Source organism: Sminthopsis crassicaudata, chromosome 3 (assembly GCF_048593235.1).
Source record: "Sminthopsis crassicaudata isolate SCR6 chromosome 3, ASM4859323v1, whole genome shotgun sequence".
In the NCBI taxonomy this organism is placed as follows: domain Eukaryota; kingdom Metazoa; phylum Chordata; class Mammalia; order Dasyuromorphia; family Dasyuridae; genus Sminthopsis; species Sminthopsis crassicaudata.
This window is the reverse complement of record NC_133619.1, coordinates 486278445-486301286: the sequence shown is the minus strand read 5'-3', so window position 1 is coordinate 486301286 and position 22842 is coordinate 486278445. Positions and strand designations below refer to the sequence as shown.

The 22842-nt window shown below is 33.5% G+C and overlaps 1 protein-coding gene and 1 pseudogene across 2 annotated transcripts in view; both read right to left on the bottom strand.

Moving 5' to 3' along the window:
- The window catches only part of MICU2 (mitochondrial calcium uptake 2), a 162992-nt gene that overhangs the window by 28998 nt on the left and 111152 nt on the right, over nt 1-22842 (bottom strand). For both annotated transcript variants that reach the window (XM_074303671.1, XM_074303672.1), the window contains 3 exons: nt 17877-17924; nt 15289-15371; nt 1141-1206 (listed from right to left, as the gene is read on the bottom strand). In XM_074303671.1, coding sequence (XP_074159772.1) covers nt 1141-1206; nt 15289-15371; nt 17877-17924 — 197 coding nt within the window. The remainder of the gene's footprint in view (nt 1-1140; nt 1207-15288; nt 15372-17876; nt 17925-22842) is intronic.
- LOC141563079 (elongation factor 1-alpha 1 pseudogene) lies at nt 7551-10636 on the bottom strand (annotated as a pseudogene).

Here is a 22842-nt window from a genome sequence, read left to right as displayed (position 1 = left end):
TAAAGAAGATTCAACTCACTTCCAGTAGATCAATGATGGACAGAAATAACTACACTCAGAGAAGGAACACTGGGAAGCGAATGTAAATTGTTAGCACTACTGTCTATCTACCCAGGTTACTTATACCTTCGGAAGCTAATAATTAATGTGCAACAAGAAAATGGTATTTACACACATATATTGTATCTGGGTTATATTGTGGCGCATGTGGGATGTGTGGGATTGCCTGCCATGGGGGGGGGGAGGGAGTGGAGGGAGGGAGGGGATAATTTGGAAAAATGAATAAAAAAAAAAATCCACAATAAGTACATGAAGATAAGTGGCTTAAGTGAGAAGACCATTATCAACAGAAAGGAGAATTTTAAAGAAGGGATATATTGTGTTTTAAAAGAACTCAATAGGTAAAGAAAGGAAAGAAGAGGATAGGTAAAGAGTGAAAATAGAAACACAAGATGATGTAGTATACAAAATGCAGGATTTAGAGTCAAAGAACATGAATTTGAATCACAGAACTGAATCTTCGTACTTGTGTGACTTTGGTCAGGTCATTTCAGTCCTCAGGGCCTCATTTTCCTTATCAGTAAAATGAAGCTGTTGAACTAGATGACCTTTAAGGTTAGCTGGTGATGAATGTGAAAGGGCAATGAAGAGATGTAAAAATCTGAGAAAGAAGAGATCACTTTCATCAGGGGAAGTAAGGGGACTCTTCATGGAGAAAGTGACATCTGAACTGGGCCTTGGAGGAGAGAAAGCTTTAAACAGAAAAACTATAGAAAAGTATTTCATAGGCAAAGATGACATTAAAGGAAGAAGTGGATAGGTTAAGCTCAAGGATGGTTACTTTGTTGTAATTCAGAATGAATGAAAGAAGTAGAATGAAATCAGGCTGGAAAGATAAGTTTGAATAGTCTTTATGGCAGGCTTTGAATACCAGGCAGTTTAAATTTTATCCAATGAGCAATGGCAAATCACTGTAAGTTTTTAAGTAATTGGTAACATGTTTGGAACCCATTATAAACATGCATTATGGAAAAAGCTATATACATTTTGCACAAAGTACATTATAATAACCTCTAGAAAAAAAAGAGGTAAATACATGTTGCAGATATTAAATACTACTTTTTTGTTATGACTACATACCTGGCATATTGCTTCAGCACTTGTAGTTCCCCTCAGATCATCCTGTTTACTAATAATCTTCTGAAGCTAAAAATAAATTATAAAGAGTGAGTTTGAAAACAAATTCTTCTGCTTTATAAGATTGTTAAATGACTTAAATTTTGTTTGTAGTTTATAGTGGTTTATTGCTTATTGTTATTATATTAAATTCCAAATCAATTTCTTATTCATGTTTTTCTGTATACTTTTAGATTGCATTTTAGCTTTCTTTCCTTCCAAGGAAAAGAGTTTAATTATACAGTAAAACAGTAATTTATTTTTTGAATCAAAATGTGAATTATCTTTTTTGTAGGCACTGCAAGATGACACAAATTTTTAAATTCTTGATCATAATTATAAATAATTCAAAGTTTATTTTTCAAGTTTCAAATATTCATCTGTAGTAAGCTCTCTATAAAATATAATAACTATAGTGCTAACATTGTTTCAAAGTTTCTATTTTATCCATCACAGGCTTAAGTCAATCTTAATATATGGATGTATTTAATTACATATGCACATAATGGTATATAACAGCACATATTAAAACCTACCTTTCAAGGTCATTTGTAATAATCCTCAAATGGACAGCAAAAAAGAACAATGGATTTGTGATTAAATTGGCAAAAGGGAAAACACTAGATTAAAATCAATTAGGAGAAGTTTCTTAACATAACTATCTGCCTTTGGATGACTTCTCTTTTTTTGTATTAATGACTGTTTTTTGGAGGGTTTTACATCGATATTGTCATCAGAAATATTTTTTTTTTCATCAGAAATATTTTTAAACAAAAACAAACAGCATAAAAAGGCAATGGCACCTGTAGAGTACCACTGCCTTTTTATGATTTTTTGTTTTTTTTAATTTTTGGTGTTCTTCTTTCATATGTAAGGAAAACAGATTTTTTTAAAAAAAGTTTTTATTTGTTCTTGTTTTTAATATAAGAATCACTTGATCTTTCTGAGTTCTCCCACCTTATTGTCTCCTTATTTGTCTGTTCTTTTCTTTTCTTTTTCCTGATCTCCTTGTTGTCTTTTGTTGCCTGGAAGGTACTCCCTCCCTGAAGACTCTTACTGGCTTCAAGTTTTTAGAAAGTAATGTTTTTTTTTTTTTTTTTTAAAACTAATTTGGGCTAATTTGAGGTAGATCAATTAGTGTGAAGTGAAAATTTCATTAACATAACAAGTTGACTAGATGTACTTTTATTAATGTTAATTATATAAAGGAAGTGGAGAGTAAGTCTAAATATTTTATACAATATTTTGAAGTAATTTAAATAGATAAGAATTAATCTGAACAGCCAGTCTTTGTTTCAATACAGAAGCTACTGCTAAAGGCTTAGATCATAGCATACTTAATTGAGATAATATATGATTGGGAATGAGATTATGGTTATATTTTTGGCTTTGTCACTAATGAACAACCATGTGATCATGAAAAAAAAAAATCACAATTTCCTTGGACTTAGTTACCTCTTCTGTAAAACAGGCAAGTTGGATAAGATAATCTCTAAAGTTCTTTCTATATGATTCTATATGCTGGAGCCAAAAAGTAGTCATTAATACCTGATATTAACTTCGAAGAATGGTTCCAGGAGAATAATCCTGTGCCTGGTCCTATGCTATTTAACATTTTTATCAAGAACCTGGGAAAAGGCATAAAAATTATTTTTCATTATTTCTTTATTTATTTTGCTGAGGCAATTGGGATTAAGTGACTTGCCCATATGAGAATATTGGAAAGTTAGGTGTAATAAGACTGGAAAAGTAAGAGGGAGATAGGTTGTAAAGAGGTCTGAATGTCAAATAGAGCATTTTGAATTTGTTCCTGGTGGCAAATAGGGAGCTACTGGAGTTTATTTAATAAGGTAATATAGAAAGAAGGAAACAAAGAAATAAAAAATCAAAGAGCTGTGCTGCCCAATTGATCAATTCAATTGTGTCATCAGTGGGGTAACTTTTCTCAACAGTGATTGCTGTTTGTCCTTCATTCTCAAAGACCATGACAGGGAGCTGATGCCATGCCATGTAACTGAGATGGATTTATTAAGGGAGGGCTGTGTAAAGTCACCAGCCTTTCTCCTCCAGAGTCAACTGAGTCCAGTGGTCAGATATAAACTAGGATTACTGGAGATGATCTAACTTAAACTGTTTAAGATCTTTTACTGCCACCAGGGCCATCTTTAGTTTTCCTGATCTATCTATCTATCTATCTATCTATCTATCTATCTATCTATCTATCTATCTATCTATCTATCTATCCTGTGAATTTATGCATACCTCAACTATTATTCTTTCTTTATTAGCCATTTTAGCCATTAACTGGAGAATACATATAAATCCACAATTTTGTTTTTAGTATCAAATGAGATAATGTATGTAAAGAACTTTATAAATCTTAAAGTACTTTATAATAGTCAGCTATTAGAAATATTTGGTTTCCTTTACATTTTCTAGTCTAGTGTTATCATTCAATCAACAAACATTTTATTAAATACTTAACTCTGTGTCAAGTACTATTCTAAGCTAGTAGTCAAAATGTGATTTACAAATGTTTGAGGGGCCCTTAATAACATATTAAGATGTTATGAAGAATAGAGTCCCTTCCTCAAAGGTGCTTATGATCTAGATGGATGACAAATACATATGAAACACATTATAGAATACTAACTGATAAATTCTGGAGTCGTGGTTATGACATGGTTATAAGGCTCAATAAAAGGGAAAGAAATAGTAGTAGGCTGGAATAATAACAAGACTTAATTTTTCTTGCTTTTTTTAGTTATTTTAGGCTCTTTGTGACCCCTTTTGGGATTTTCACAGCCAAGATACTGGAGAGATTTGCCATTTCTTTCTCCATTTCATTTTATAGATGAGGAACTGAAGAGAACAGAATAGAGTGAGTGACTTGCTCAGGGTCATGGAACTAGTAAATATCTAAGTTCTATATGAACTTAGTCCTTTCTGACTCCAGACCTGGAGCTCTAGCTATTGTTACACCTAGCTACCCTTATTTATCGAGTTGGTAAAATTTGACAGATGAATAATGGGGAGTAGGCTATAATGAGGAAGTAAGGAACACTGAAATCCTTCAAAGCAGGTATTGTAGTATGAGTAAATATAATAAAAACACACTAATTCAGATGTACTTTGGAATTAGAACAACTCAAAGTTTTCCTATTATTTATAAGAAAAAGACTGATTAAATTAACAGTATAATTAAGATTGCAGGGAGACAACTTAAATGTAGTTTAGAAACTAAACTTTTTAAGACAAAAAAAGTCACTATAATTTGTTTACAATTAAAATTTTTACTATAAATATCTAAATTCTGATCTAAATATTACCTTTAGAATTCATTACTCTGTGTACTTAAAAATAAAATAATTGAATTTCTTGAAAAAATATTCAAAACTTTGGATATTTTACTTTAGACTACTTTTTACCAATTATTGTACTTAATGAGGTTTTGTGGCAAATTCAAATCTTAAATAAACACAATCTTATTGAAATTGGTTTTATTTAATAAGGATTTGAGTGCCTGAGGAAAATTTTGTACATTTGTAAACAATACACAGTTTAAAGTTCTCATTATAAAGATTCTGAATCTTAAAAATTTGACAAGAAGATTCTCTATTTCTTTTTAAGGGGGAAATTTTAGTCTCTAATTATTTAAAAAAGAAAAGATAATTAGCAACTTCAAGGTTTTTTATTGCTTAATTATGTTTATTATTTAAAGAACTATCTGTGATACATGCTTCTAATTTCTAACTGAAGTTTAAAACTAAATCTATTACATAATGATAATCCTTCACAAATAATACTTAATAAAGATTTGATGAATATATAGAATAATCCAAAAGTAGATTAGTGATTTTTAGTTACTACAGCTTCCTTACCACCTGAATGATAGATGTGGTAGGCAGAGAGAAACTGAAGAACTGATAAAATTGATCCCTGGGGCAGGCAGGAAGGCAACTTGGATTGAGATCAGTTTACCTTTGTGGTCCCACCCCGGTAGAGGCTGCCCAGTCAGAAATCCAAGCTATGTGAAATCACTGAGGCCCACCCTCTGTAGAAGGGCAGCCTCAGGTTGTCATATCCTGTTAGAATTCCTGGAGGTTAAATTTTCCCTATAAGTCTATTTAAGTTTTATACTTTGGGTCAGTCCTCCACAATCACTTTGTCTTACTGTATATCTTTCCCCTTATCCTTTTCCCATGCTACATGGCGTCCTTCCTAACTTCATTCCTATGATGTCTTTCCTCTCCTGAACCCACCTTTCCTCTTAAAAACTAACTAAATCTTTTAGGGTGTTAATTCCCTTTCAGAATTTAGCCTGCCAATTAAGGGCATACCCCAACTCTTGAAGTATTTCCTTTCTACAGGGTATTTCTTGGGGTTTCACTAAGGAACTTATATCTTTTATATGCTCTCCCATTTCTATTTCATATTTAGCAGTCCTAGTGTCTACTGTATCTCTTCATTTTGCCTTTAACCTATTCTCCTAAATACCTTATGCCAAAGCAAATGGCCATTGTGAATTTTTCACATGACTGAACTCTAACATTTCATGCCTACCATCATTTTGTGTCCACATCAGCCACTTCACTACCACCATTAAGCAAACAATGAATACAAACAAGTAGAAGAAATTTTAGAAATATTTGCACTATAGTTTTTTGTTTAAAAGATGGAATTTTTATTTCTTTTCCAGGGCTAGATGCCTCAATATCTTATAAGCTGTAACTATGGGATATTGGAGAGGCATTTTAGAACTTGTTGCCTGTTTTTTTTTTTTTTTTCCTTTTCTTTTTTCTTTTTTGTAAGGCATTAAAATACTTTAGTGATTTCTTTCAAACTCTCATTAGCAAATGATTATAAAAATTCTAGGGAATGGTAAAGTAAAAAAGGATTATGTTTATTCAAAAGCTGATTTTGGCTTTGCTATATCATCAAAGATTTGGGATGATATAAATTTTCCTCTTTTATTCACATCTAATGGTGTTTAGTTCTCAAAACTTACTGTTTATTGTCAAGTAGGGAGGGCATTTCAAGAAGTGATAAATGGAATGTTAGGGTTAGGTTCTAGAATACTTTTAAATTGGCATGTTTTGATAGTAACAGATTGATTCTTTAATAATATTTCTACTAATATAAATGCTGCACATAAATACAAGCATGGCTATATAATCCTATTTAGAAATATGTCCTAATTTCATGCCACATGGTGTATGTTGATGGACTGCTTAGTAGCTCAATCTGTCACTAGCTATGAGTAAGTAGGGAGTGAAGTAAATAGAATATACTCAACTTCATGGATTACAAGTTCTTTATGAATAGGGCGAAAAGAACTATTTCACAAATATACATCATACTAAAGAAACTTACATTTATTAAAACAAAACAAAAACAACCAAAAAGCCTTATAAAATAATATTTCAGGGACAAATTTAATAAAGATATTCTACTAAGATAAGTTTTTTGTTTTTGTAATAAAAAGATCACTTAGAAATTTATACTAGTAATAGACTTACTATTAACCCATTATCTATGTCAATAAGTATGTATACCATGTATCAAGGTATAGATTAAAAAGATTAACTAGATTTTTGCCTTTGATCCTATTTTATCATGTATTTTCATTTCATAGAAAATAATTCATATGAGTGAAAAGAATGAGAAGTTGTTTTTTCATTTGAAGTTATGTAACAGGAAGCTTTGATAACAAGATGTATGAATCAACATAATTTCTAGTTATTGTTGTCAGAAAATATAATTATTGGGAGGATTCTGGGAAGAAGGGGGAGTAGGTCAGAAAATTCCAAGCTCTCCAGATTTTCCCCACAAACAAAATTGTGTCTCATATAGAACATAGAGCAATTAGAAACAAAAGGGAGTTAGGGCAGAACAGGAATCCTTCTGGGACAATAGGAGAAGATCCAAAGAAAGACTGCAGGACAGAGGTTTAGCTGGTGTGAAGTGTGAAGTAGCTAGTTCTACTGAAATTGCAAGGTGGGAGCCTTGGGGCTATCTAGGTTCAGAGGTAGCCTCCCACTCAATCACAAGAACTCTCACCTCTTGGAAGTGTGGGGAGTTGGGAATCTGAGTCTGGGAAGACTGAGGGAATCTCTATGGATAAGAAATGCCAGGACCTCTGTGTGGCTGAGAAGTGGCCCTGGGCCAGAAGGGACCAACTCACACCTGGTGAGTGCAAAGCAGTGGGGAAGGAAAGCAGGCACTATAAGAAGGTGAGTTTTGTTTTTTGGTTCCAGGCCAGAGGGAAAAAAGGAAGGAAGACTTGAAGCCAGAGGCACTGTCCCTCCAACTTCAGGACTAGAGGTGAATTCAAGAACAAACTCTTATTTATTTATTTATTTATTTATTTATTTATTTATTTATTTATTTATTTATTTATTTATTTTTGCTGAGGCAATTGGGGCTAAGTGACTAGTCCAGAGTCACATAGCCAGAAGTCTGAGGCTAAATTTGAACTCAGGTCCTTCTGACTTCAGGGTTCGTGCCCTATTCACTATGCCACCTAACTGTGCCAACCTCTTATTTTTATTTTTTTAATGAGCAGGCAAAGGAGAAAGAACTCATTTATTCAAAGTTACTACGGGAATAGGAAAGTTCTGGGTTCATCTTCAAAGAAGGATACTGAAGCAAAAAAAGTTTCTCCTATCCTAGAAACTAACATTAAATGGTTACCTGCTAAAAAAGAATTCCTAAGGAAATAAAAACAAACAAAAAACCCTTTCTTAATCTCTCTGATTTGATTGAGGGGAAAAAAATTAAATAACAAAAAAGAACAACCCCAGAAAAAAAGATTATGAAAAGAGTCAACCAACTAGAAAAAGAAATCTAGTCTTTTCTCCCCTTGTATTAAACTGTTTTAATAGTCTCAAAATTCTGACAGATTTTTGATCAAGTTGTTTCCATTTAAAAAGTACTGATTTAAAAAACTAGTAACTTAAAACTGCCAGGAAACAAATGCTTCACAAAAACATTCCTTTCTGTTAGGATTACCAGGTGAGAACTCAGGTTGTCTGGACAATGATAAGGAGAGGATTCAGGTTGACTTGACAGTTCTCTGGCTCAGACCTTTGGTTCGGGTCTTTAAAGGGAGTTTACACCTTAGGAATTCTAGGAGGAGCAAGCTCATTGGTTGAAGTACTTCTTCCCAGAAGCCCTTGCATTATCCCACGCCCATTCTCTGGGAGGATAAAGAGGGCAGCTCTGGAAGAAATAGTCAGTCTCTGCTTTAAACCAGGCTTGACGCGGCTCTCTGCAGGAAGGGAAGACGACAGTTAACGGCAACTGTCTGGAGACAACGGTAGTATACAGGAAGAAGAATCTGTCTGAGAGATTTGAGTTGACACAGCTGATCGCCTCCCAGAGAGCGATTAGCAGCTTCTGGAGATGACAGCACGTTACACCTTTCCTCCTGAAGCTTTTAGGATGCATTGTAATCATTAACTCGTCTTTTACTATTAAACTTAAATGATCAATTGAGACAAACAGTTCTGAGACAGTTCTACCACTGATTAAGACTTGGGTAGCAAGTGTTGTATAGAAGATTCATTTAGCCTTCTGAGCAGATTTTGTGATCTTGCCAGCTCCATCAGCCTTCTTGTCAATTATTTTGATGCCACCAACTGCAAAAATCTCCCTCATATCATGAACATCAATGCAACCCAGAGGAGGATAATCAGAGAAGCTCTACACACATGGGCTTGTCTGGAACCATGATGGCAGCATCACCAGATTTCAGGAATTTAGGGCCATCTTTCAGCTTCTTACCAGAATGATCAATTTTCTCCTTTAATTCAGCAAACTTGCAAGTATTGTGAGTAGTGTGACAATCCAGAATAGATGCATAGCCAGCACTGATTTGGCCTGGATGGTTCAGGATAATGACCTGTGGAGTAAAACCAGCAGCTTCCATAAATGGGTCATTCTTGCCTATCATCAGCCACATTTACCACAGAGGACATAGGACATCTTTGACAGATATGTTGATATTGAAACCAACATATCCTCAGCCAGAGCCTCACTCAAAGCTTCATGGTACATTTCAAGAGATTTTACTTCAGCTGTAACATTGACTAGGGCAAAGATGACTACCATAACTGGTTTCAGAACACCAGTTTCCACACGGCCAACAGGTACAGTACCAAAACTGTCAATCTTGTAGATATCTTGGAGGAGTAGATGAAGGGGCCTATCAGTTGGACGAGTTGGTAGCAGGATGCAATCCAAAGTTTCAGGCAGTGATGTTCTATTAGCATTGCCATCCTTACAGGTGACTTTCCCTCCCTTACAATGGCATATTAGAGGTTGGCTCCAGCATGCTGTCACCATTCTATCCTGAAATTGGCATAAAAGCTACATATCAGGGTTGTAGCCAATTTTCTTGAATAGGTACTGACTTCTTTTGGCTGAAGGAGGGGCTTAGTGGAATCCACTTTGTTTACACCAACAATCAGCTGTTTCACACTTAGTGGGTAAGCCTGAAGGGCATGCTCAAGGGTCTGCCCATTCTTTGAGATATACTAGCTTCAAATTCACCAACACCAGTGGCAACAATCAGCCCAAGATGTACCTGTAATCATGTTCTTGATAAAGTCTCTGTCCTAGAGCATCAATAATAGCCACAAAGTATTTGCTGGTCTCAAATTTCCAGGGGAGTTATCAATAGTGATACCATGCTCATGTTCAGCCTTCAGTTTCTCCAAGACCCAGGCATATTTGAAGGAGTCCTTTCCCATCTCAGCAGCCTCTTCCTCGAACTTCTCAATGGTTCTCTTATCAATTCTATCACATTTGTAGATGAGATGACAAGTAGGGTAGACTTGCTAGAGTCAATGTGTCCAATGACGACAATGTTAATGTGAGTCTTTTCCTTGTCCATTGTTGTAGCAGTTTAGCGATGGTTTTTAACACTTGTGTTCTGGTGGCAAATCCATTGTGAAAAAGTGAGATCCAGAGTCTTAAGGAAGAAAATGACTCTTTGAAAATTAGAATTAGGAAAGGGGAAGCCAATGAAATTATAAGAGACCAAGAAATAATAAAACAAAATATAAAGAATGAAAAAATAGAAGTAAATGTGAGTCATCTCATAAGAAAAACAACTGATCTGGAGAAAAGACTAAGAGGAGAAAACATAAGAATAACTAGACTACCTGGAAGCTATAACCAAAAAAGAAGCTTTATACAATAATGCTAGAAATAATTAAAGAAAATTGTCCTGAAGTGATAGAACACAAGGAAAGTAGAAATAGAAAAAATTCACTAGTCACTACCTGAATGAGATCCTACCAGGAAACAAGAACATCATTGCTATATTTTGAAAGCCCTAGATCAAAGAGAAAGTTTTAAAAGTTATGATAAAAATAAAAAAATTAAATTCAAATATGTTGGAGCTACAATTAGAGTCATACAAAACCTATTAGTAACTACAATAATAGACCACAGGTCATGGAATATTATATATTGACAATCATTATTATATTACTATTAATATTACATGTTGAAAATTGATGCCAAAAATATTATATCCAGCAAATTAAGTATAACACTGAATGAAAAAAAAATGGACATTCAATGAATTGTCAGATTTTCAGAACTTTGTTGCAAACAAACCTGAACTCAGTAGAAAATGTGACATATATGAGCCAACATCAAAGACTAATTTCAAGGGATTCAATAAGGGCAAACTGTTTAGATTTTATATGTGGAAATGTAAATCACATGTCTAAGATTATTTTTAGTAATCCAAAAGAAATACTGAAGTAGAGCTGAGTATGATGTGACATCACCACCTGGGAATATTCAAGCCTTTGCACCATCTCTTGAAATATGACCCCTTCTCTCCTCTGACACTGCTGCCCTCATCTCCTTACACCTGAACTTCTGCATTAATCTGCGGTGGCTCTGCCAACCTCAAGTCTCTCACCACTCCAATCCATATCCATTCAGACAGATTTTCCAAAGGGATTATGTCATTCTCCCTTCTTAAACTCCACTAGCTCCCTCTTGCCTCCAGGATCAAATACTAAATACTCTGCTTAAGAATCAAAGCTCTTTACTACCTAGTACCCTCCCTCTTTTTCAGTCATATTATACCTTTCTCCCTATTAGGTACTTTTTAATCCAGTGATACTGGCTTTCTTGCTATTGTACTAACAAGTCATTCCATCTCTTGACTCTGAGCATTTTCTCTCTCTTCTATACCTGCCATGCTCTCCTTCTTTAGCTCTATTTACTGACTTTCCTGGTGTTCTTTAATTCTCAAATAAAGTCCCATCCTTTACAGAGAGCCTTTTCTAACCTTTCTTAATTCTACTGCCTGCCTTATATTAATTATTTCCTATTTATTTTGCATATAGCTTGTTTTTATATATTTGTGTGAATGTTGTCTTCTCCATTAATTTGAGCTCTTTGAGGGTAGGAATTAATTTTTTGCCTCCTTTTGTATCTGTAGTATTTAGCACAATGCTTGGCACATCATAGACACTTAATAAGTGTTTATTAATTGATTGGCTGTAATAAAAAATAGGTAAGACTGAAAGCTATTTACTAATAGATAAATTGTCAAAGAAGATGAACAAATAATTCTCAGAACTGCAAATTATTAATAACTATATGAAAGACTGCCAGAGATAATTTAAAACAAAAAGAAATGTAAATCAAAATAACTCTGAGGTTTCACTTCTTATCTAGAAAACTGGTGAAGAAGAAAAAAGAGAAATGAATATTGTGGCGCCATCATGGAAAGACAGGCTTATTAATTCATTACTGATGAAGCTATGGGCTATTATAGAAAGCAAACTGGAATTATACTAAGAAAATAACCAAAATATTCACATCTTTTGATGTTATATGCTCTAGGAGATAAAATATAGAAAGATCTCATATAAAACAAAATATTTATTATAACACTTTTGGCAATAGCAAAGAACAAAGTTGACGTCTCCTCATTGGGGAATGGTTAAATAAATCTTGGTCTTAATTGTAATAGAATTCTACGTTGTAAAAAACAATAACAATGAATATGAAGAATACATAGAACTGATATAAAGTAAAATAACCAGGAACACAAGATACACAATGACTATAATAATGTGTATGAAAAGATCCAAAAACCTCTAACCCCAACAATAACAAAAAAATGAGTGTGTTTTCGTTATAAAGTTGACTGAAAGAATAAAAACAAAAAATAAACCTCTTTCCCCTCTTTGCAGAGATGAATGTTATGGAAATGGAATCCTGCATAAACTGATTTGTTTGATTTGTTTGATGTCTATTAGTATGTTACAACAACTTCCCCTTCCTCCCTTTCTTTCTTTTTTTTTTTTTTTATATGATGTAAAGGATGACTCCTGAAAGGGGACAACAGAGGGATATATTTGAAAATAAAGGTTGTATAAAAAACAAAAGTTATCAAAAATTAAACTTAAAATGCATAGTCAAAAAAGAATATCATAAATGGAAAAAATACTAAACAACATCAGGCCAGTTACAGATAGTAGGGGCAATCCACTAGGGATATCCTTCTAAGCAGACATAGAGCCTTTAATGACTACTCTGAATCTGACCATTCAACTAGTTCCACATCTATTTAATTCTATTATTATTTAGTTCCTATCTCATTATATTTCCCACAAAACCAATATGAGATAGATACTTTAGCAAATTTTTTAAAATAAAATTTAGGTAAACTAAATTTATAACATTCTATCAATTGATAGTTTAGTAATTATTATTATTATTTTTTTTAAACAAAAACAAAAACAAGGTTAGGCTTTTTCTCTAGCACATTGCAGGCAGTTCCCTCTTCCTCTACTCACACACTTTTATATTGTGTATATTTGTATTTTTAAGCTACGCCTGTATAATACAGGTTCTAGAAGACTGTAGTAACCTGGAAAAGCTTCAAAGTAAAAAGCTGGAGGATGGATTCTGTCATTTGAGGACCTGCTTAGGCCTGGAAATGTTCATCAGCAAAACATTGGCTCTATGGGTGCAAATCTTTTGGCTGCAGAAATTCATGGAGACAGTAAATAATTGGGCTCTGAGTACATCGAAAGTGCTTCCACATTAATAATATCACAGATCCCTCAAGTACTGAGGTAAGCATATTGATGAATACAGCAAAAAAAAATTCTGTTAATTGTGAAAAAAATGCATATTACTTTTCTCTCAATTTATAAAGCCCTTTTACTTCTACACAGAAAAAGAACAAACTTATTTGGTAATACTTGATCTTTATCTCACTGTCATTTATCAACTAATACTAGATAGTCTTCTAGACATTTGCCAACTAATATTCTTCTAATTTCTTCCTTGGTATTTGCCTTATTTTCCTTTAAAACTAAGATTAGGTACTATGCTGGATCTTCTCCTATTTTTAGGTAATTTGCCATTCTTGTGTGAATTCTTAAAAAATGGTCCTATAATAATTTGGGCAAATTTTTTATGTACTTTCAGGTAGTTGTGAAGCCCTTTAAATTATCTTCTTAAACTTGTGAAAATTCACTTATAAAAATGCTTAATTTTTTTTTTGTTTGGCTCCTATTTAAAATTATTGATGTCTATTTTTAATCACCTACATTGTCTAATACACTTCCCCTCCTGGCTCCTAGAGAGCCATCCTTTAGAAAAGGAGGAGGAAAACAAAGCAGCAAAATAATCCAACTGACTGCAAAAGTCTGATGTTAATATAATCTTCCATACCCACAGACTCCTACTTATAAAAATAATGTCATATTTCTTTCAGGAAAAGCTTGGTCATCATCATATAAGAACACTCAATTTTAATTTTATTGTTTTTATTTCCATTTACGTTGCTGTAGTGATTTTTGTGCTGTTTTCCCAGTGTTGCTTACTTTAATCAATCAACAAGCATTTTATTAAATGCCTACAATATGCCAGGAATTGTGCTAAGCACTGAAGACAGAAAGAAAGTAAAAAAAAACCAGTCTCTGTTTTCAAGAAGTTAACAGTCTAATGAAGACAATATGTAAACAACAGTGTAAGGTTAAATAGAATTAACAGAGGAAAAGTACTAGTATTAATAGGAATCAGGAAAGGAAAAGGGATCAGGATTAATTGTGTGGAAGGTAGGTTTTTAGCTAGGACCTAGTGGAAGCCAGGGAAGCCAGAAGGCAGAGATAGGAAGATATGGGGATAATTCAGTGAAAATGTAAGGAGTCAGGAGAGACAATGAGTCTTGTGGGAGGAACACCAAGGAGACTAGTGTTATTAGATTATAGAGAATATGTATGAGTAATATGTAAGAAGATTGGAAATATAGGAAGGGCTTAAGTAAAGAATGGTTTGACTCTTTGAGGTGATAGTAGTTTTCTACTGGAATTTATTGTGTAAAGGGTTGAATAAAGGTAAAATTTGCAGCTATTACAATAGTTCACACATTATGTGATAACCATCTACACCACAATAGAAACAGTGTCATAGAAAAGAAAGGAGAGTAGATGAGAGATGTTACCCAATTAGAATTAATAGATCTTGGTAACAGATTAAATATGGGGAAGATATGAGAGAGTATGACAAACTTGGGTGACTGTGGGAAGATGATGAAAGTTAGGAAGAGAACAGAGTTTGGGGTAGTGGTGTGGAGAATGGGTTCAGTTTTGGACATATTTAGTTTAAGATAATATAAGACATCCAATTTGAGACAGGCATCTGAAGACATAAGCATTTGGAGAGGGGCAGCTAGGTGGCACAATGGATAGAGCACCACCCCTGAATTCAGGAGGACGGGAGTTCAAATCTGGTCTCAGACACTTAACACTTCCTAGCTGTGTAACCTTGGGCAAGTCACTTAACCCCAGCCTCAGGGAAAAAAAAAAAAAAAAAAAAAAGCATTTGGAGACATGAGTCTGGAGTCTTCTCTGTATTTACTATATTCATTGTTCTTTCAGTTGATAATCACTTTTCCAAAGGCTATCTTCCGCTTTAATTTTTAATAATTGTGGTTCTTGATACATTTATTACTCAGAAAGCATAATTTCATTTTTTGTGGAAAGACAAAATGACAACACTAATATGAAAAAATACCATTTTTAGTTCTTATAAGCAAATCTAAAATAATCTAATTCAACTTACCTTAAAGAATTCCTTTTTGTCAACAGTCTCATCTCCATCTATATCAAGCATCTTAAAAGCAACATGAAACCCAGTATGGGGTTCTGCAAAAATGTGTGAAAAATGTTTTTATAAATCTTAATGTGATCAGAATTATTCAAATCATAAGTTAGTTACTTGAACCATAATAGTGAGGGATAAAGATTGTAGACCTTTGATTTCAATAGTATAGGGAAGTCCCAGATAAGGAAACTCACTCTACTAAAGTATGTTTTCTACAATTTATAGTCTGAGGATTATCCAGAGCAGAGGAGGTCAATGCAAAACTCCAAAGAAGGCCTAAACTAAATTAAATGTAATTGGAAAATACTTAACAAAATATATAAAAATATAACATAATATAGATAATGTTAATTTGTGGCTTTTTAAGTTAATATGTAACCCACAGAGATCTATTTGAATTTGACATAACTAATCTAGGACACTGAAATTAAAATAACTTGTCTTGTATGACATGACTAGTATGTGACAGAAGTGAGGATTGAACCTAGATCTTCCTGACTAAGGCTGTCTATTGAACATACCATTCTGTCTCTCAAGAGACAGAATTTTCTTCTCAAGCTAAACATTCTTTGAAAGTTGATCTTTTGATGGCTTGTGTCATGACTGATGACTCTTCTTCTCCTTCATCTTTATCTTCTCTTTGTGTCTCTTCCCAAATGTATAAATATATTTCAGAAATCCAGTGGATTTCTGTTTCTTCATCCTTAAGTTTCAAATGCTAGTCACTTAACCTTTTATGTAAGAACAATTAAATGAGATTTCCTTTACAACTTACTTTTATACCAAATTTCTTTTTGTACTATTAACTCAGCACTATAAGATGAGAATTATAGAAGGTTAATTAAGTTTTGATAAGGGTGTAAGATAGAAAGGGTCTGGAGTCAGGAGAATGGGGAAATGAATGAATGAATGAAAAAAACCTGAGGCAGAAGTAGATAACTTGGCCAAAGTTACAGAGTGGTAAAACACAGAAAAGAACTCTCATATCCTGACTTTTGGTCTGTTAAATTTTCTCTTGAAACTTGCTAATACATTTTACTCTCTACCCACAAAAACAATTTTTACTTATTGATGTTCCATTCAACACACACACAAATTCAAGATTATTTAAATTGTTCTTTTTGCTCTATTTAAAACTTAGAAATGAACTACCAATTAATCTCTGTTCCTTGGCTGTTCTACTGATAAACCTCTATAATCACATTCTTTTTCTTAGGAAAGGATCTTTTTATTTATTTATTTTTTGCTGAGGCAATTTTTTAAGTGATTTGCCCAGGGTCACACAGCTAGGAAGTGTTAAGTGTCTGAAGCTGGATTTGAACTCAGGTGCTCCTGACTTCAGGGTAATGCTCTATCCACTGTGCCAAGTGGCTGCCCAAAAGGGCCTTCTTATATAAAACATTCAAAAGTGGCACAATTGAGACCTAAATTCTAGACCTTTAAATCCAAATCTAAAACTGTATCAACCATGCCATGTAGCATTTCAATTCAAATCCTGATATATGCTTCATTAAATAATCAGTTTTCAACTTTTACACATTCTTTTGCCCAGATTATAATAATCTGATACAGAACTCATTTGAATTTGATAAATGTAATCTTAAATTTCTGTCCAAACATCTAGTTTTGAGAACAGTGTAAAGCATTTATTTAGTGCTTACTATATGCTAGGTAAATTTTTTTATTAAAGCTATTTATTCTTTAAAACATATGCATGGATAATCTTTGATATTAATCCTTGCAAAACCATGTGTTCCAATTTTCCTCCTCTTCTCCTACTCCCTTTACTACATGGCTAGTTATCCAATATTTATTAACCATGGTAAAAGTATATGTTAAATTCTATCTATCTATCTATCTATCTATCTATCTATCTATCTATCTATCTATTTATCTATCTATCTATCTGCTAGATATTGTACTGAAAATATAAATGAAGGTAAAAATCATGTCCTTGAACTCAGATCACATTTTAACCAGGGAGATTTAATTTAAAAAACTATGCACATAGAACAAATAGAAAAAGTAAAGGTAATTTTGTGAAGACCAACTTATCATCCTGGATACCGTAGAATCAGCCGAAGTCAAGATAAGCAAAAGTTCTTGGTCTTTAGGGGTAGAACTGAAGGGAATGGACACAGGATCTCTTCGACCTTCCTTTTCCTTCTCTACTACCAAAGTGAGGCTGGTTTGTCTTACTCCACCCCCTAATCCTTCCCACAATTATCTGTATACATCAAAAGACTGAACCAGCACAGAATAGTGGGAAGGTCCATTTTCCAAGCATATAATAATAGAGTATTGTCCAATCGTAATTAGCTTTAAGTGCTCCGTTGTCTGACCTCAGTGCATCAACTCAGAGTTTTAGCCCTTTACATAATTTCAAAGGGAAGGCACTACTAGTGCCTAAAACAGTGCCTGACATGGTATTTTCTCAAAAATATTGGTTAGTGATTATGATATCTTCACATCATACTTTCAATTTTTCATGAACAAAGAAAACTACATTTTTCTTGTGTGTCCCAAGGAAGTTATAGTGTACTTACTAGTGAGAACTGTCAGCAAAAATAAATATTCAGTATATGAAATCAGTCCTGGAAGAAAAAGCAACAGAAAAAATTATGTAAAAACTAGATATAATTAAAGAATAATCACATATAATTAAAAGAATATAACTAGAAAACTAATTATAAAATCTCAATGATTTTCCTTAAAAATATTTTCACTTTGGCATGGTAGAACACTTATAATGATAACACTGAGGGACAGGATTAATGTCTTTAATATCATAGACCAGTCATTTTATATCACTAATACTTTATATGATAGAAAGGAGAACCAAGATGGTAGATTAGGAGCAGCCATCTAGCTAAACTCTCCCAACATTCCTCTCTAAACAACTTTAAGATAAAACCTTAACTGTTGGAGCAGCAGAGACAACAAAAAGTTGTAAAATATTTTTCTGGCCTAAGAAAACTTAAGAGGTAGGTAGGAGAAGTCTATAACACAGGAATGGAGGTCTGTCCAGAGTGTGTATACATGGTAGAAATAGCAGCAGCAGCAGTAGCAGCTTTGGGATCTCAGTCAAAGACAGTGAAGGGGTTGGAGAACTGGTCAGAAAAAGATTACAGGGAACACTTTTGCTAGCATTGGATACTCAATTGCTAGGACTCTGGCAACTCTACTGTCATGTAGTTCTGGGTCACAGTGCAAGAGTAAAGAGAAGCACTGGAAGGGAACAGGGACCTTAGTCACAGTTCCAAGACAAAGAGGACCAGCTGATCCCCTCAGCTGGAGGGGACCAGCATACACACCAGGAGAGCAATGACTATCTCTCCCAGAATCATACAATCCTGGAAACACCAAAAACATGCAAACCACTCTCTACTCTCCCAAACTAGCTCTGAAAAACAGAAGCATGATAAAATATGAAATTTGGGACATTGTCACCCTAACCCAAGGTGAGCAAAGCCCAACTTTAATATAAAATTCAAAAATCAATAAATAGGGTAGAAAAATGAGCAAGAAACAGCAAAAGAATTTGACCATAAAAAGTACTATGGTGGCAGGGAAGACTAAGATATAAATTCAGAAGAAGATAATAACATGAAAACAGCTTTTTAAAAAAAAGTCTCAAAGAAAAATTCTAATTGGATCCAAACCCAACAAGTTTCTTGAAGAGTTAAAGAGATGAGTGATAGAAGAAAAATTGGGTAGAGAAATATGAGTGATGTAAGAAAATTGTGAAAAAAAAGAATAACTTGGTAAAAGAGGCACAGAAATACTGAATAATGACTTAAAAAAAAATAAAACTGGCCTAATGGTAAGGTGCATAAAAATTCACTGAAGAAAATGATTCTTTAAAAATTACAATTGGGAAAGTGAAAGTTAATGACCCCACAAGACATCAAGAAACAATAAAACAAAATCTTTTTTTTTAAAAATTGAAGTATGAAATATCTCACTAGAAAAATAACTCACCTGGAAAACAGATCAAAGAGAAAGAATTTAAGAATTGATTATTGGACTACCTGAAAGCCGTGATGAAAGAAAAAGCCTAGAGATCATGTTTCAAGAAATTATAAAGCAAAACTGCCTTGATATTTTAGAGACAGAGAGTAAAATAGAAATTAAAGGAATCTACTGATCACTTCCTAAAAAAAAAAATCCCAAAATCAAAACTCTCAGAAATATTATAACCAAATTTCAGAGCTCTAAAATCAAAGGGAGAATACTTCAAGAAGCCAGAAATAAACAGTTCATATATCATGAAGTCCTAATAGAATCAAGCAAACTTTAGTGGCTTCTATATTAAAGGAAGGAAGGATTATAGAATATGATATTCCAGAATTCCAGAAGGCAAAGGAGCTAGGATTAAAGCCAACAATAACCTCCTACCCAGCAAAACTGAATATAATCTTTAAGTGGAAATAATGAATATTTAATAAGAGGAATTTTAAGCATTCCTGATGAAAAGACCAGAATAGAAAACTTGACATTCAAACCTAAGATTCAAGAGAAGCATAAAAAGGCAAACATGAAAGAATAATCATAAGGGACTCAATAAAGTTAAACTGTTTACATTCCTATGTGGGAAGGTGATGCATGTAACTCCTAAGAACTTTATTATTATTAGGGCACTAAAAGGAGTTTGCATAAAGGATATGGGTATGAAAAAATTATATTGCATTATCACAAAAAAAAAATGAAGAGGGAGAAACAGGAACACACTGAGAGAAGGAGGGAAAGACGAGGTAGAATAGGGAAGATTTTCTCATATAACAGAGGCAGGCAAATAATTAATAATATAATATTATTAATATTATATGTAAATCCAAATAGCATACATATTTAAATAATTACTTGCTGCACAAGAAAAATCAGATCAAAGAGAAAAAAATGATAACAAAATTCAAGTAAACAACAACAAAATAAGTGAAAATTTTATGTTGTGAAACACATTCAGTTCTTACACTCCTCTCTCTAGCTATTTCATCATCACAAGATTATTGGAACTGGTCTGAATCATTTCCTTGTTGAGAAGAGCCAGGTCCACCAGCATTGATCATCATATAATCTTGCTATTGCTGTGTACAATGATTTCCTGGTTCTGTTTACTTCACTTCAGCATCAGTTCATATAAGTCTCTCCACGCCTTTTTGAAATCATTCTGCTGATTGTTTCTTGTAGAACAATAATATTCATAAACAATAACTTATTCAGCCATTCTCTAATTATGGGCATCTACTCAGTTTCCAGTTTCTTGTCACTATGAAAAGGGCTGCCACAAACACTTTTGCACATGTGGGTCCCTTTCCATCCTTTAAGATCTCTTTGGGATATAAACCCAGTAGAAACATTGCTGGGTCAAAAGATATGCACAGTTTGATCACCTTTTGAGGATAGTTCCAAAATGTTCTCCAGAATGATTGGATCAATTCACAATTCCACCAACAATGTATTCCAGTTTTCCCACATCCTTTCCAACATTCATCATTATCTTTTCCTGTCATCTTAGCCAATCTGAGAGGTGTGTAGTGGTACCTCAGAGTTATCTTAATTTGCATTTATCTGATCAATAGTGATTTAGAGCACCTTTTCATATGATTAGAAATGCAAACAAACTTTCAAGAAGGATCAGAATGAGACACACTCACAGAAAATAAAGGGATGAAAGGAAACACAGTAATCATGTATATGTGAGATCATAAACATGAGTGGGATGAACTCACTCAAAAACTAAGCAGACAGTAGAATGGATAAGGAACTAGAATACAATAATATGTTATTTACAAGAGAAAAACTTGAAACAGAAATAGTTAAGAATAAAGTGCTGGAACAGAATCTAATATGCTTTAGCTCAACTGAAAAAAAAAAACCCCAAAAAACAAAAAGGTAAGAGTAGCAATTATTACCTCAGAAAAAGCAAAAGCAAAAATAGATCTAATTAAAAGGGATAAAATTAAAACATTTTTAGAATAGTTAAACAACTATTCTAAACATGAACAGTTCATTAGTGTACCTATTTTCCCTCATCCCTTAGATTTGTCATTTCTTTGAAATGAAGGGAAAATAGGTACACTAATGAACTGTTCATGTTTAGAATAGTTGTTTAACTATTCTAAAAAACTGTTTGGAACTATGCTTAAAAGGCTATTAAACTATATATACTTTTTGACCCAGGATTATTACTACTAGGTCTGCATTCCAAAGAGATTAAAAGGAAAGGACTTATATATATATATGAAAATGTTTATACCAGCTCTTTTTGAGGCAGCAAATTGAGGGGATCCTCATCAGCAGAAGAATGGGTCAACAAGTTGTGGCATATGATTGTGATAGAATAGTATTATTTTATAAGAAATGACTGAAGAAATTAAAACCATGTCTAGTCATATGAAAAGGTGCTCTAAATCACTACTGATCAGAGAAATACAAATTTAGACAATTCTGAGGTATCACTACACGCCTCTCAGATTGGCTAAGATGACAGGAAAAGACAAATGTTGGAGGGGATGTGGAAAAACTGGGACACTAATACATTGTTGGTGGAGTTGTGAAAGATCCAACCATTCTGTAGAGCAATTTGGAACTATACCCATAGGGCTATCAAACTGTGCATATCTTTTGACCCAGCAATGTTTTTACTGGGCTTATATCCCAAAGAGATCTTAAAGGAAGGAAAGGGACCCACATGTGCAAAAATGTTTGTGGCAGCCCTTTTCATAGTGTCAAGAAACTTGAAACTGAGTGGATGCTCATAATTGGAGAATGGTTGAATAAGGTATGGTATATGAATGTTATGGAACATTATTGTTCTACAGAAAATGATCAGCGGGATGATTTCAGAGAGACCTGAAGAGACTTATATAAACTGATGCTGAGTGACTTAGGAGATCATTGTATACACACCTCTTAGATTGGCTAGCCTATCATCCCCCTACTCTCTTATTTCTCTCTGAACTTAGAAGACTTTAAAACGTCTACACATTATTCCCTTTTTAACCCATTTCTAATGACAGCAAGGTTCCAGAACTAGCAACCTCTTCCCCTTCTAATTCCTGTGTCAGTTCTTCTTGTACCTCATTTGTAAAAAATAATTATTATTCTTTTTATCTTTTCCTACGTGGTTTTACTTCTTAGAATCACATCATACTCAGTTCTATCCTAATCTTTCTTTCAAACTGCCCAATTATAGATATAGATTTTACACTTCCATATACAAAAGTAAACGTTTTGTCCTTGTTGATTCACTTGTAATCAATATTTGATGTTCACCTTTTGTTCTTCTGGATCTTGTACATCAAATTTTCTATTAAGTTCAAGTCATTTTGCAACAAAATACTGAAAATATGGCAATTCATTGAAACCTTCCGCTCCCCCTTTTTAAATTTCATGATTATACTTAACTTTGCTGGATATGATTTTTTTTTAATGTGATGTCCAATTCTGATGGACCTGGCTTTTTTCAACACTGAGGTGATTAAGTAGACTTGTGATGAAGAGAGCCAT